Raw genomic sequence first — 16,000 nt, 5'->3', positions numbered from 1 at the left:
CTGGATTCCCATCCATTAATGACGAACCACCTCTTGGTATGGCAGGTAGCCATCTTGAATGAATTGATTTGCGTATTACGCAAAAATACGAGAAACCCAGTATGACCAATCATCCTAATTGTGTTACTTGGCTTAGAAACATAGAAGATAGGAGCAAGAGTAGGTCATTCAGCCCTTCGAGCCTGCTTCGTCATTCAATGAGATCACGGCTGATCTTAAAGTTCAGTACCCCGTCCCCACCTTCTCTTCGTAACCCCTAATTCCCTTATACTGAAGAAATCTATCTAATTCCCTCTTAAATATATTCAATGAACCTGCCTCTACTGCCCTCTGTGGCAATGAATTCCACAGATTCACCACCCTCTGGGTAAAGAAATTCCTCCTCATCTCGGTTCTAAATAGTTTGCCTATCATCCTCGAACCATGGCCCCGAGTTCTGGACTCCCCCACCATTGGAAACATCCCTTCCACATCCATTCTGTCCAGTCCTGCCGGAATTTTATGTCTCTATGAGATCCCCTCTCAATCTTCTAAACTCCAGCGAGTACAATCCCAATTTGCGCAATCTTTCCTCCTAAGTCATTCCTGCCATTCCAGGTATCAGCCTGGTGAATCGCCTCTGCACTCCCTCCATTGGAAGAACATCCTTCCAAGGCGACCAAAACTGCACACAATACTCCAGGTGGGGTCTCACCAAGGCCCTGTACAGCTGCAGAAAGGTATCCTTGTTTCTAGACTCAAACCCTCTTGATATGAAGGCCAACATACCATTTGCCTTTTTAACCGCCTGCTGTACCTGCATGCTCGCTTTCAGTGACTGGTGCCATGTTTCCTGTGAATTTTCAAATCCAAAATGACGCCACAGAGCAGCAACATTTTTTGCAATGCCCAGGCATTGATTAAAGAGAGCTATATCAGCTCTGTTAACATCATCAGAGCTACAGGGCGGCAAGGGCAATGCAGTGGTTAGCACAACGTTATTACAGCACCCAGGTTAGAATCTGGCACTGATCGTATGGTGTTTCTCCCCGTGTCTGTGTGGGTTTCCTCCAGGTTTTCTGGTTTCATCCCACCCTTCAAAACGTACTGGTGTAGGACAACTGAGTGTGATTGGGCAACACGGGGACGTGGTCTGAAAGGACCTGTTACTGTGCTATATGTCTAAATTAAAATTAAATTATAAATGGATCAAATTTCAATGTTCATCTAGCCGTGCTACTGATCAATATACTCTCCATCTGTAAACAAATGACAAAGGCAACAAACTTTTCATGTCATAAATTGAATGCATAAACTCAGCACATAACATCTTGGTAAACGGAATTCAATGGTTTTTTTCAAGGATTTTTCAATTTCCTTCCTAAATCTGATTCTACACATGTATTTAATTGATAAGAATACAGAAATAACTAAGTTCTCACACCATTTGGCAGCGCTAATCAAGCAACTTTAAATGTTAAGCAAACTGACTGTCATTCACCTACCAAGTCTGACATTCTATATCAAACTAGTTGCATCCCTGAAGAACTTAAATACAGTAGTTCAAATTCCAGTTTGTTGTTGGAGTACACACATGATATCACATACATCCCTGAGATTATTTTTCATGCAACTTTCCATTGGTTGCTCATAACAGAAATAATGGGATCATGGGGTGATGGAGAATCTGAAATAATGTGACTTGAAAATGGGGATGGTATTAGGTTAAATTTACCTCTCTTCCTTTCCTCCAACAGTCTTTGTCCGAAAGAAAATACACAAGGTATTGGCAGGGAGAGATCAGCCACTTATTGAGATATTATATTATAAATGGATAGTTAACAAATGTTTTATTATTTGATCAAAATAACACTGGACAGGAAAAAGTGGTCTTCATAACTAATAAAAAGTGCTGGTTATTTAATATAGGACTCAATGTTTGCACATGCATGCCTACAATTCAATGTATCTATACATTTGGAACCTATTTGAAGAGGAGGTTTATCTGGCATTCTGATCTTTGCTGGAAATAACCCTGAAGCATTTAGTATTTTACGGTGAATGCAAACAACCAACTTTAAAAAAAGTGTCACCATTCCTTTTTCACAAGGCTATTGATAAATTCAACATCTTTCACTCATCTATTCGAATTATCTGTCCGTGGACTTCTTCACTGTCCCAATTAGGCATAATGTAAATTCAAGAAACAAATCTTGTCTTCTATCTCAGCATGTTGTGGCCTTCTGGATTCAACAATTTCAGAAAGCTTGTATTCTCTTTCTATCAGAATGGGCCAGTTCTGGTAATAAAGACTATTCATCTGCAAAATGAACTCTCTCTCCAAACACCCTGCTTGATCTGCTGAGCATTTGCAACATTCTCTTGATTTTAGCAACAGTTCTGATATGTATTTCATAGCTGAAGCACATTGTTTTGTTTTCTTTAAACCACTGCTGAATAAACAGTGCAATCTCTTACTGGCCTCAACATGTCCAGATTTTCGTTTTGTGCCAGCTACCCTTTCCCCATCGTCTCTGCAACAGAAAATTAAACTGACTTATTTTCCTTCTTCTGACAAAGGATCTTTAATCTGATATTTTGATATGTACAGTGGTCCCCTCATCTGTGAATTCGCTTTCCGGGCTTCAGTTATCCGTGGCCAACCACGATCCAAAACTGATCTGACTGCTCTGCTCTTTCCCCACAGCCCCATAACAGTCCCCACACTGATCCAACTGCCCCGCTCTCTTCCCACAGCTTCATACAAGTCTCCACACTGATCCTTACTGACAAATAAAAAGTTTACAGGTACACTACAGCATCCCATATAGCTTTGCTAAGTATATAATATGGTGTCGCACAACACCACAACACCCACAGCGCATAACGCCAGATTTCACAGAATGTATCGTGGACATTAAGCGGCGCATACCTTGTATAGGATTCAGTACTATCCAGTTTCAGGTATTTGCTGGGGATATTGGAACATATCCCCGCAGATTTTGGGGGGGGGGGGGTAAAACTACTGTCGTTTAAAAAAAACTCCATTTATAATTTGCTTTGACATTGCTTGATCATATTTTTAATGATGTGTCATGGGTTTGCCCCTCAACCATACTTTCTTTTAATATGTAAATTGCACAGTAATATGCAAAGTTAGCACCTAAAACACAAAATAACCATAGAGCATTACAGCACAGAAACAGGCCCTTCTCGTCTGCATCCAGTCCATAGCCCTCCACACCCCTTCCATCTATATACCTAACCAAATTCTTCTTCAATGTTAAAACCAAGCCGCATTCTCCATTTCAGCTGGCAGTTGAAGAAGCTCCCCCTAATGTTCGCCTTAAACTTTTCCCCTTTCACCCTAACCCATGTCCTCTGGTTTGTATCTCACCTACCCTCGGTGGAAAAAGCCTACCGATATTTACTCTGTCATGATTTTAAATAACTCTGTCAAATCCCCCCCATATTTTCCTAAGCTCCAGGGAAAAAACTTCTAACCTTTTCCTTTAACTCACTTCCTGAAGTCCAATCAAACTAGTAAATCTTCTCTGCACTCTTTCAATCTTATTGATATAGTTCCAGTAGTTAGGTGGCCAAAACTACACATCAAATTTGGCCTCAACAATGTCTTATACAACTTTACCATAACATCCCAACTCCTATACTCAATACTCTTTCAAGTAGATCTGCACAAATCAACTTTTCCAGTCTGATCCTGGCTGATTCAAGACCCACATTGGAGGTATGGGCACAATATAGGTTAACACTCTCTGCATCCACAATAGGTTGCCTGATAATATTTCAAACTGCTTAGAACATTATACAGCTTTGAAAAACAGCACCAGTATCCTGGCTAACACTTCCCTCTGCCATCTATTAACTTGCTTTTCATTTCATACTCGAGTAAGTAATGTAGTGTTTACCTCTTAAACACATTGATCACACTTTGAAAAGTAACCAGATGTGAAAGATGATATTTATAACGCAAGCTCATTTCTACTTATATATAGTAAAATCCCCTTTATCAGATTTCAAGCAACCGGCAAAAGAAACACAGAAAGTAAAGAGATAAAAAATATAAAAGTTTAAAGTTAGTACCCCAATTTATCCAAAATGTTCCATTAACCAAACTTTTTTTTTTGCAGTGCCGATATGACGTCACAAGTTGAAAAAAATTTATAACCCGACTTGCCACGTGGGGCTCTGATGCTCTGTTGAAGCCAGTTTGGTAACAACAGAGCTCAGAACCAACTGGGAAGATAGACGCTGAATGGCTGGATGTCGGCTCAGAGAAGTAGGCTGGAATCTCAAGCCATCAGTGAGCAAATGGAGGAAGTCGGCGGGTCAGGCAGCACATGGGAAGAAATTAGGAGAAATCAGAACGCTCATTGTCCTCATTTCAGGTAATTCCCCCCCCCCCCCCTCTCTTTTCATTTCTTCTTTACCCGCCCCTGTATTTGGTTAACAAACTGTGTGCCACTGTCTCCCAACCGCAAGCGGTCAGAAGAATTCTTTGTCCCAGTGTCAAGAAGAGTGGCCTTCCGGGCTGGAGTGGGGACCGTAGTCGAGACCAGCGATGTCAGTGGGGAAAAGCCGGGGACGGGCGACGGTTGATGCTACTGTGTTGTTTTGGGTTTTTTCGGTTTTGTTCTGTTAACAAAAAAAAACCCCCAATAAACGAAAACCATCTGGCCCCAAGCTTTTCAGATATGGGGAAACTTACTGTAATTTAAAGCTTATTAGATATCTCTTAAGTACTAGATGGACACAGACCCTTTGGGCTGACTTGTCAATGCTAGCATGTATGCTCCATGTGACCCATCTTCAATTACAGAGTCATTTTTCTAGTCAGAAACAGGCCCTTTGCCCCAACTTGCCCATGCAAACCAAATTGTCTGTTTAAGCTTGTCTCATTGACCTATGTTAGGCCGATTTGCCTCTAGACTTTTCCATCCCTGTATAAATGTTCCCTATTCGCATAATGTTTGAAGTCAGTATACCCTTCTATTCTTTCTTTCTCAGAATCCTCAAAAACGATGACTTCTACAATTAAATGCATACCTTCCGTGCAATTGGTTCTTGACTCTCTGTCAATCCATACCAGCTGACTAGCTTATTCCAGCCTTCTGTGGGTACAAGTATGTAATCCAGCTCATCTATGAGATGCTCCTTCAGGGCCTGTGAATCGCCATCTATAATGGAACAAATGTAAAAACACAAATTTCAGCAAGATCACCACAGATATATTCTATCCTGCTCAAGTTCAGAATTCCAACATAGTAAAGTCACCAATACAAAAGCTAGAATCGAGTCTACTTTATAATATTTACATAAAGTTTTGCACCTGCTTTGCGTCTTATGGGACAATGTTCAAGATATCCATAAGATGGAGGAATCGAACTCGTTCAATAGCTCTACCAAAGAGAAAGAACAGGTACGGTGGGCTGAATGGCCTATTTCTAAACTGTTTTACTCTATGTTTCTCTACAGTTTTGTTTTTCATCCAAATAAATTTGACATTAAAAATACAAATGCTTACTTCACTGCTTCTAAGCACACATTTGTAATTTCTTTGGATGCATAATGCAATTTTTACATTAACGCTCCCAACATTCTTCCTCAAAGTATATATTATAATACAAAAAAAGCATTTATATTGAGCAAATGACTTAACTTATTCATGCTTTCAAAAAAATATCACCAATTATTTGTCATCCCCATGCTTAAAGATTCTTCAGGGTGCTAATCCATTTATGTAACTGGCCACACTGCATTATGTTCATGGCAATTTGCATTGTGCTTTCACAACTCTCACACCCCTTGATGCATTTTTTTTTTGGGGGGTGGGGCTACAAAACAAGGAGAAATTAGTGAATTGGAGGTTAAGAGATGGTAGAGATTTGGTATGTCACCAACGACTCTTGCAAATTTCTACAGGTGTATTATGACTGGTTGCATCACTCTCTGTATGGAGGTGCCAATGCACAGAAAAGGAACAGGCTTCAGATGGTTGTAAATGATCATGGCATCAGACTTCATTCCATTAAGGACATCTTTAAGAAGCGGTGCCTCAAGAAAGCAGTCTCTATCATTAAGAGCCCTCACCACACAGGCCATGCCCTTTTCTAACTGGTACCATCAGGAAGGAGTAGAGGAGCCCGAAGACACACATTCAATGTAACAAAACCATCTTCTTTCCCTCCACCATCAGATTTCTGAATGGACAATGAACCTATGGATAACTTCACTTTATCTCTTTTAAAAAAAATCTTATATTTAAGGAATTGCAATTTATATAAAATTTGCACCTTGTTCTGCACAACACGACTGCCACTAAACTTCAAATTTTGTGATACACGTTCATGACAATAAAGCCCATTTTGAACGTCAACCACTTTTAAAAGTCTGCAAACACTCCACTGTTTCCCAGTTATTCTTCGCAGCATCTTTCTCCCCACATCTGAATAAAAGAGTTTCATTCCAAGCCCCACTTTTAAAGCTCCCCTTCCCCCACCAGCCTTCTGATTTGCATCATCTTACATGAACCATTTTTTTTGGTAATTTAGACATACAGTACATTAACAGGCTCTTCCAGACCACAATCTCGTGCTGCCCAAATACTGCACTCAACCTACAACCTTGTATGTTTTGAAGGGTGGGAAGAAACCGGAGCATCCAGAGGAAACCCACGCAGAATTGGGGAGAACGTACAAACTGCTTACAGACATCGTCGGATATGAACCCGGGTCGTTGGCGCTGTAATAGTGTTGTGCTAACCGCTACACTAACCATGCCGCTAATATTCGGCAACTATTCTCTTTTTGCATTTCTCCTTAAATGCGATTTGGGGAGTATTGAGTGGGACAGGATATTTTCAGGTAAGGATGTTAATGAAAAATGGAGGATATTCAAAAAAGAAATTTTGAGGGTACAGAGTAGTTATGTCCCAGTGTGGATCAAAGGAAAGGCTGGAAGTCAGAGGGAGGCTTGGTTTTTGAGGAATATTGGAAATTTGGTTAGGAGAAAAAGGGAGGTGTACAAGAGGTATAAAGAGCAGGGAGCTGAGAAGTTGAAGGAGGACTACAAGGAGGGTAGAAGGAATCTTAAGAAAGAAATTAGAAAGGCCAAAAAAAGGCATGAAGAGGCTTTGGCTGACAGAGTAAAAATAAATCCAAAGGGTTTCTATAAGTACATTAAAAGTAAAAGATTAATGAGAGATAAAATTGGACCCCTTGTAGATAGCGAGGGTAGGCTGAGTGAGAAGTCTGAGGAAATGGGGGAATTTGAATGATTTCTTTACCTCGGTATTCACTAGGGAAAAAAATGTTGAACCAGTTGAAGTAAAGAAAAATAGTGGGGAGGTCATGAAGCATATAAGGATAACCGAGGAGGTAGTGATGGCTGTGTTAAAAAAGATAAAGGTGGATAAATCTCCCGGACCGGTCAAAATATTCCCTAGGACACTCAGGGAGGCTAGTGGACAGTTAGTGGGGCCATTAACAGAGATATTTAGGATGTCACTGGCCACGGGGGTGGTGCCAAAGGTTTGGAGGGTGGCACATGTGGTTCCTCTGTTTAAGAAAGGGTCCAAATGCAAACCTGGGAATTATAGGCCTGTAAGTCTGACGTCTGTGGTGGGCAAGTTGATGGAAAGTGTTCTGAGGGATGCTATTTACAAATTTTTGGAGGTACAGGGATTGATAGGGAGTAATCAGCATGGTTTTGTCAGGGGTAGATCATGCTTGACAAACCTGATTGAGTTCTTCGAGGGGGTTACAAAAAAGGTTGATGAAGGGAAAGCTGTGGATGTTGTCTATTTGGACTTTAGTAAAGCTTTTGACAAAGTTCCCCACAGGAGGTTAGGAAAAAAGGTGGAGGCATTAGGTATAAATAAAGAGGTAGTGAAATGGATTCAGCAGTGGTTGGATGGGAGGTGTCAGAGAGTAGTGGTAGAAAATTGCTTGTCCAATTGGAGGCCGGTGACTAGTGGAGTTCCTCAGGGTTTGGTCCTGGGTCCACTATTATTTGTTATATATATTAACGATCTGGATGTAGGGGTGGAGAATTGGATAAGCAAGTTTGCGGATGACACAAAGATTGGTGGTATTGTGGACAGTGAGGTAGATTACCGTAGATTAAAAGGTGATTTAGGAAGGCTGGAGGTGTGGGCTGAGAAATGGCTGATGGAATTTAATACATATAAATGTGAGGTGCTACATTTTGGAAAGGCAAATTTAAATAGGTCATATACATTGAATGGTAGACAATTGAGGAGTGCAGAGCAACAAAGGGATTTAGGAGTTATGGTAAATAGTACCCTCAAGGCTGATACTCAGGTAGATGGTGTGGTGAAGAAGGCATTTGGAATGTTGGCCTTCATAAATCGGAGTATTAAATTCAAGAGTAGGGAGGTTATGATGAAATTGTACAAGGCATTGGTGAGGCCAAATTTGGAGTACTGTGTACAGTTTTGGTCACCAAATTATAGGAAAGATATAAACAAAATAGAGAGAGTGCAGAGAAGGTTCACGAGAATGTTGACAGGATTTCAGGGTCTGAGTTACAGGGAAAGGTTGTGCAGACTGCGGCTTTTTTCTCTGGAGCGTAGAAGATTAAGAGGGGACTTGATAGAGGTGTTTAAGATTTTAAAAGGGACAGACAGAGTAAACGTGGATAGGCTTTTTCAATTAAGAAAGGGGGAGATTCAAACTAGAGGACATGGTTTAAGATTGAAGGGGGAAAATTATAAGGGGAACATGAGGGGAAATTTCTTTACGCAGAGGGTGATGGGGATGTGGAATGAGCTTCCGGCAGACGTGGTTGAGGTGGGATCATTGGTTACAATTAAGGAAAGACTGGATAGGAGGGGACTAGAGGGGTACGGACCGGGTGCTGGTCAGTGGGACTAGGAGGGTGGGGATTTGCTACGGCATGGACTAGTAGGGCTGAACTGGCCTGTTCTGTGCTGTAAGTGGTTATATGGTTCACTCTAGTCAACATCACACATCAACTTTCTTCCCAATAAGCATAAAACTGGATACATTTGCACAATCTCAAATAAAAACTGCAACTACTGAAGTATATTTGGAATATTTCAAATGAAATGAAAAGGAAGTTTTTTTAAAAATTACAAACATTTCATTCTTTCAAATAATTGACACTCTAGCTAAGTACTTCTGACAGTTCTTGCCTTGCACTCAAGCCCAAATCATAGTCACACTGTATTGTGCGATATTAATAAATCTTTAAGGCAAAAAAAAAATCATTGCTCACATAGTGTGTGACTGTACAATTTGCTACATTTAAATGTTTCATTCAAGATGGTTCCAGCAAATAAAAAAGATGAGGGGATCAAAAGGACTTCAGGTTGTTTTCCTTTTTGACAAGTAACCAATGTGAGGTGGGAAATGTAGCAGCCAATATGCACACAGCCAGCTTCCTTCTGGTCATTCAATATTTTACTGACCAAGATTTAAGGACAAAATTTCTCCGGAATTTTAAGGGTAGGTGGGAAACAAACCAGAGAACATGGGTTAAGGGTGAAAGGGGAGAAGTTTAGGGTGAACTTCTTCGCACAGAGTGGTGGGAGTGTGGAACGAGCGGTCAGGCTGGAGTGATGAATGCAGGCTCAAGTTTAACATTTAAGAAGAATTTGGACAGGTACATTGATGGGGGATGTATGGAGGCTATGGACTGACAGCAGGTCAGTAGGACTAGGCAGAAAAATGTTTAGGCACAGAATAGAAGGGCCAAATGGGCCTGTTTCTGTGCTGTAATGTTCTATGGTTCCTAATGATAGAATATCACGGGGATAGTGATTTAATTCAAAATGCTATTTTTTTTCCATGCGCAATAATGCCAGAAAGTAAATCCTGCACCATGGAGCACCACATAGATGGGATGAGACAATATGATAAACAATTGAAGCTTAACAATGACTCAACATGTCAGCTAACGATGCATGTTTAATGACAAAGCTTGGAAAGTGAATGCCAGTTTAATTTTCTTACTTTTTCTACTCCGGCTGAATCAAATTTGACTTTAGGCAACATGCATACATAATGACTCAATGTACTTTCAATCTGGACACATTTAACAATGGAAACACATCTCAACACAAAAGCAAATACAAGTAGCAAAATTGTAACTCGTAACGCACACAATTTGGAAAAAAAAGAGCCAAAGACCCTATTTTTCATTTCAAACATATTCAGATAATTTGGATTGGGCTCAGTATTGCCTTCATCTCTCTTCAATAACCAAGATCCATCATTTTAGGCCAAATGAGATTTGGGTTGTTACTTTTGTAAATTCGGGAAGATACATAAAAGCTGAGAATAATTACAGGCAATGATTTGTCCAATTAATACCATCATGGAGGCCCAGTTAATTAGCTTAATTAGATCACCAAAGAAAATATCATTTGTGAAGAAAATATTTTTAACCCTTCTATTAACCTCTATATACTTTGTGAAGATATCATATGGTATTTTATGGTGTGACTAAAATACAAACTCAGGGTAATTATCACATGATTAATGCAAGAATGTTTGAATTTAAAAACAAAATTTGCCAAACCTTTCAGGAGCCCGGAATTGTCAATAGGACCAGGATACACATTTTGTTCTCCCATTTGGTATTTGTCCCAGCTATCAAAGCCAACATATTTCTTCCACTGTTTAAACCAGCGACTATCCACCAGATACCTATGGTGAAAAATGAGAATCATGTTTAAAGAATGTTACTATCACAAGTCAGAGAATTGAAAAGTATAAATGTTTTACATTGAGAATAATTAAAGTTTTGATTAATAATCAACTCCTCAAACAAATACTGGAAAACGCTCTCCAAATTACTCAAAAAGTTGCACAAATCAGCTTGGCACTGAATTGGATAGATTAGAAAGTTCCCAAGCTCGTTCAGCCTGTGTTGATTAAGCAGGGGTAGACGATAAAAAATATAACTCATTTGATGTCCCCGTTTGCTGTAAAATATGGATGAATGGCAGAAAAGAAAAAGGAACAACAAGAAAATGCTGGAACCACCAGATCAAGCAACATCTTTACTGGGGAAAGGTCAAGTTTCATCATCAGAATTGGTGAGCACACAAGGTTGAGGAAAATGAAGGGGTGGAGAGAGCACAGAGAGAGTCTGTGAGAGAATATAAACCAAAACTGCCGAGATAATAATTACTGCAGAAATCAGTAGGGAATGTGACAAATTATATTTTATTTTATATTGTATACACATGTTTTGGAAGAGATAGATTGTAGGGGTAGTGTAGGTCACAAACACTTCACAAAACAGATCTCATGTAAAATGCATGGCAATCTGGCAGCTTGTTTAAAAAAATTTTTTTGAAGATGGGTTATGAGTTCTGAGTTCAGCCTGTTCAAAACCCATTTGGTCCATACAAGAGGAAATGGCCAGCTAGAGTGTTTCACCTGAAATAAGGGAACAAAAAGTAACCCTGTGGTGACCTGCAGAAGAAGGTTATCATTTGGAAAACCCCGATGGGGCAAGACACTGAAATGAATGTTGGAAGTAAATCAGTTTGTGTGTCCAATGAGCAACGAATCTCTCTCTGAGACCAACAAGAATCTTCCTGAGCAGTAACCATTTAAGCACCAGAGCTTCGTGAAATTCATAAATGTTAAATTTTGTGCACATTATAAGAATTGCCTGATACCGGTGAACTTGGAGGAGTGAGAAGTGAGATTGGACTGTGAATCAAAGAACTTTTCTGAATTTATACACGTTACATACACATGTGCTTAGAATTAGAAGGGGGCTAAGCTAATAGTAATAAAGTTAAAGTTTTATTCTGCTTCTATGTTTAAAGAAAATTAAAAGTAACTTTTTAAGTAACCATTTGTCTTGGTGAATTTCTATTGTGGCTGGGTTTTGGGGTCCTCTGGCCCCGAAACAGGTAGGACAGAAAAATCACTAAAACAGAGCTTGTAGCCACACCTGTTGAAGGCAAAAGAAAGTAGTTATCAAAAAGGTATTAAATTCAGACATTAAGCCCCAAGGGTTTTTAACCTACACAAGGCTGTTCATCAAGCTTACATTGGGCATTGACGGAACAAAGTGGAAACTGAAGACAGAGGTCAGAGTGAAAGTGGCAAGAAGAATGAAAGTGACTGATGCCAGGATGGCCCTTGCAGAATGAATGGCGTTCTGCGAAGATGTCACTCGATCTGTGTTTGGTTCCTTGTTTATTGAGGAGACCACATCAGGTATTATGAATGCAATACAACAAAAAAAAAGGCTCGTGTTCAGTCGACATTCTGGCTACAATCACTCAAGATGACAATTTGGATAAGGCATCAGAGAGCCAGTGACGACCACACCACATCATCTATTCCTAGGAAAAATCTACTTCAAATGAAGGAGTGTTGTGGAAAAAAAAATAACATCAAAAATTCATGAAAGGAAGGCACTGCAGAGCAATGATAGTCTTTTGTGTATCATGCTTTGTAGCTGGCGATAATGTACTGCTCAAGCAAAATATACCTTTTCTTTGCATGTCCAGTAGTTCCCATTCACCCAGCCTATGAACATTTAGCACTTTGATTAGATGCAAAGAGTAGGAAGTAATTTCCATTAGGACATATTGAATAACTACTTACCTCTGTGTTTCATTTTTTTTCCCGTGTCCAATTGACAAAATTTGTTGGTATCAGTAATTGGAGATAGTTCATTTAGGCTATGAACACAAGGAGATGCCATTTTGCATTCTTTCGTCGCAGATGTGCCCAGGAAGTTCTTTTGCATCACTTCCTGTTTTGGGAACAACCAAAAAAAGCTATGGAATTTACTGAATTTTAACTATGCTTTTTTTTTTTAAATTCATGTACAAATGCACAGAGGTTTTTTTTAAACAAACGCAGTAGTAATTGCAAAGGACCTACAAGAAGTGAAGTAAAGGGAGTTCCTGGGCACAGCTCTGAATAAGAAATGCAAAAATGTCATTGCCTCAATCCCATTTCCCACTTTGCAACAAACACTAACAAACCTTAAGCCACATATAAATGTTCAGAAAATTTATTTCTCCTGTCTTAGACACAGATTACATCCGATTATCCTTAGTGAGTTACACAGAATCAGCTTCACACTCATCTCCCTCTATCGTCTCAAAATCCAGATTCAGATAACACAGAAAAGGCAGGATGTGCGGATTCTAAAAGCAGTTCATTTTCCATCACACTAATTTCCTGATAGCTTTTTAAAAACCTGAACAATTTCTCCTACTTTATTTGTCTCTTTACATCTTGATTGTGGAACCAGTGCTAAACCAAGACCAAGACCCAATAGTTCATGTCAGAAAAGTTCCAACTTTATATCCCTTAATAAATTTACAACTAAATGTGAATAAGAAATTTGGTCTACACAAGTTGCTTCAGACGAACATTCTTCCAAATATAGCTGCATGGTTTCGGGTTATGCAAGGGTTAAGAATTTTGCTTAACAAATTACATTAACAAAATGCATTTTTGCACAGCATGAGACAACACAACTTCCTCGATCAACATTATCTTCATATTCAAATGCATCTAAAAGATAACTAAAAACAATGCTACAAATACACTTTATCCACTATAATCTTTTGTGTCAAATTTGCTCAAAATTAAGAAAACGCCAAGGCACTCCAGGCATGTGTCTAAAGGCATTTTAGCTAATTAAAACATTTCAAACTGCTATCAAATTCAAATTTATTGTCAAAGTATACACATTACATCACATACAACCCTGAGATTCTTTTTCCTGTGGGTCAGGCAGAATTTGTACTTATCGGTAGAGTATAAATAGTGCTATAAATTTTTGACAAAAATTTCAACTGAAGTTTACAGATTCTGATGTTGTTATAATACGTGAATCAAATGAACTGCCAGCATGGAGGTTAACCTTTACTTCCTTTAGATGCTGCGTGACCTGATGAGTTTCTCCAGCACTGATGTCTAGTTGAACCTGAGACAGAAATTTAAAGCATTTCAATAGTGATTTCTAGCCAAAAGTACACGATTTTATCAAATAATAATTAATATCAACAAAATAAGCCCTAAACAGAATGAGAAATGATACCTGAATGCCACAAGTATTGTCACAGTAGGGAAGCTGCCTCTCCTTGTATTCCTAAAACCATCTACCACTCTCCCCCTTTAATGCTTTTTGCACCTCTTTTAATCAATCATTTTAATATTTTTCACCATATTCCCAACAAATCTTATTGAATAAAAAAATCTACATGAACACAGGTTGCTAAAGTGAAAGACTACTCTCTCCAAAGCTTCAGTGGAAAACGTCCTTGTGACACCATCAAACCTGAAGTAAGTAGGTTGTTAAATCAGGGCTCAACTGCTTTCAATGCCAACTTGAATATTCATAATCCCATCTCTACAGATACACTTGAATGGATATACTAACCCTTTTGGATATCTACCATATATACTCATATAATAGTCGGTTTTTGCACCAATTTTTTGGGTCAAATTGAGGGGGAGGGGGGAAACACTTTGACTTTTACACGGGTCATATGTTTGACCACAGAATATTACTGTGCAGTTGTCGGGAGCTCGGATGGGTGGGGAACTGGGTGGCAACTTTGCATTCAGGGTGTTGGGATCTTGGATGGGTAGGCAGCCAGGGCCTAAGAGGGAGCCTGCGGCCAGGGTGTCGGGAGATCTGGTGGGCGGGCATCCAGAGCATTTGTCCACAGTCGTGCCATTGGGAGCTCAAATGGGCAGGCAGTCGGGGCGTCGGGAGCTCAGATGTGGGGACTGTCGGGAGCTTGAATGGGCAGGCAGCCGAAGTGGGGACTGGTGGTCGGGACTTCAGGAGCTCAGATGCGCAAGCGGTTTGAGACAAAAATTGGGGGAGGAGAGGGCGCGGTCAACTTTTATACCGATCAAATGGGAAAACGCGTGGTTTTAGGGCCAGAAAAAAGCAGCTAACTGCAACAAGCCCTACTCCTGGTTTATTTCTGATGTATTATGAATTGTACTTATAATCAAGTTGTGACGATAGAAACAAATATTGTCTTTAAATTTAATGTTAAGTGATCATGGAGAATTATATTCCAAATAAGATTTAACACCAGCACCAATTAAGGTATTGTGAACATTAAGACAACATTGTTGGCTACCAATTTTTTCTCTACCAAGTAAGCCTTTATAAACAGCAAAGTGCACTAGGCTCATCAAGGTTAACAGAGATTGCTATAAACCACATGGTTGAAGGCCAAATATAAAGCTATGAAGATACTGTATTGCATAAATGTGACCAAATTATGAAAGAGTTCATGTCCTGGATCTCAGTATTGAGGACTAGATCAACTTGAATATCACTGCCAATACTTTCTTGAATCAACTTCTCAAATCTCACAAATATAACTTGGGAAGATTCAAGAACAGCTGCTACCTCTCTTCCATCAGATTCCTCAACAATAAACTCAATCATGGGCTCTTGGTTCCTGATCCTCCAAAATATTCCATATGGAATTTAAACTGGAGGTGGGGGAGGCTGTGCTGAAGGAAGGAGGAGATTTTTGAAAAACAGCTGTCTTAAATATAATTGGGTCTGGTTGTGTGAACATGGTAGGGTGAAGTTAATTCCAGGCTTTAATTGTCTGGGGGAAGAATGAATTGCTGTACACATCTGAATTGGAAAATGGCACTACAAATTGGGTTGTGTGCCCTCGTCTGCTCCTAGCAGGCTTGGGTTCGGTTTAGAATTGGTAGTCGATACTGAGCTGGCTCATTTAAGGACTCTTACAAGTTATTCTCTCTGAATTGCAGTTTGTTTACATTTCTTTATTTGTTTATGCATGTACATGGTGTACAGTTTTTTTTTGCATGATGAGTAAGTGGTAATTCTACCTGGCCCACAGGAAAACGAAACTCAGGGTTTTATGTGATGTCATGCATGTACTCTTGACAATAAATCTGAAATAAAAATTCCTCAAATTGAAGATCCTTATCGACACTGATGAAGAAAGGGCCATTTGTTAATTCAA

General features: G+C 39.5%; 1 protein-coding gene across 21 annotated transcripts in view; it reads right to left on the bottom strand.

The window, feature by feature from the left end:
- Positions 1 to 16,000, bottom strand: part of LOC138746185 (ubiquitin carboxyl-terminal hydrolase 15-like) — a 103,727-nt gene that overhangs the window by 77,341 nt on the left and 10,386 nt on the right. For 18 of the 21 annotated variants that reach the window (XR_011346750.1, XR_011346752.1, XR_011346751.1 and 15 more), the window contains 2 exons: positions 10,564 to 10,691; positions 5,047 to 5,177 (listed from right to left, as the gene is read on the bottom strand). Coding sequence is in view for 16 of the 21 variants with exons in the window: in XM_069904186.1 (XP_069760287.1) it covers positions 5,047 to 5,177; positions 10,564 to 10,691 (259 nt within the window). In the remaining 5 variants the exon portion in view is untranslated. Of the gene's footprint in view, positions 1 to 5,046; positions 5,178 to 10,563; positions 10,692 to 12,617; positions 12,769 to 13,893; positions 13,957 to 16,000 lie in introns of all 21 variants that reach the window. The other 3 variants (XM_069904177.1, XM_069904176.1, XM_069904178.1) reach the window with 3 other exon arrangements.

The sequence above is a fragment of the Narcine bancroftii genome, chromosome 11 (genome assembly GCF_036971445.1).
Source record: "Narcine bancroftii isolate sNarBan1 chromosome 11, sNarBan1.hap1, whole genome shotgun sequence".
In the NCBI taxonomy this organism is placed as follows: domain Eukaryota; kingdom Metazoa; phylum Chordata; class Chondrichthyes; order Torpediniformes; family Narcinidae; genus Narcine; species Narcine bancroftii.
Note: the sequence above shows the minus strand (reverse complement) of the source record. Positions and strands in the feature narration are given on the sequence as shown.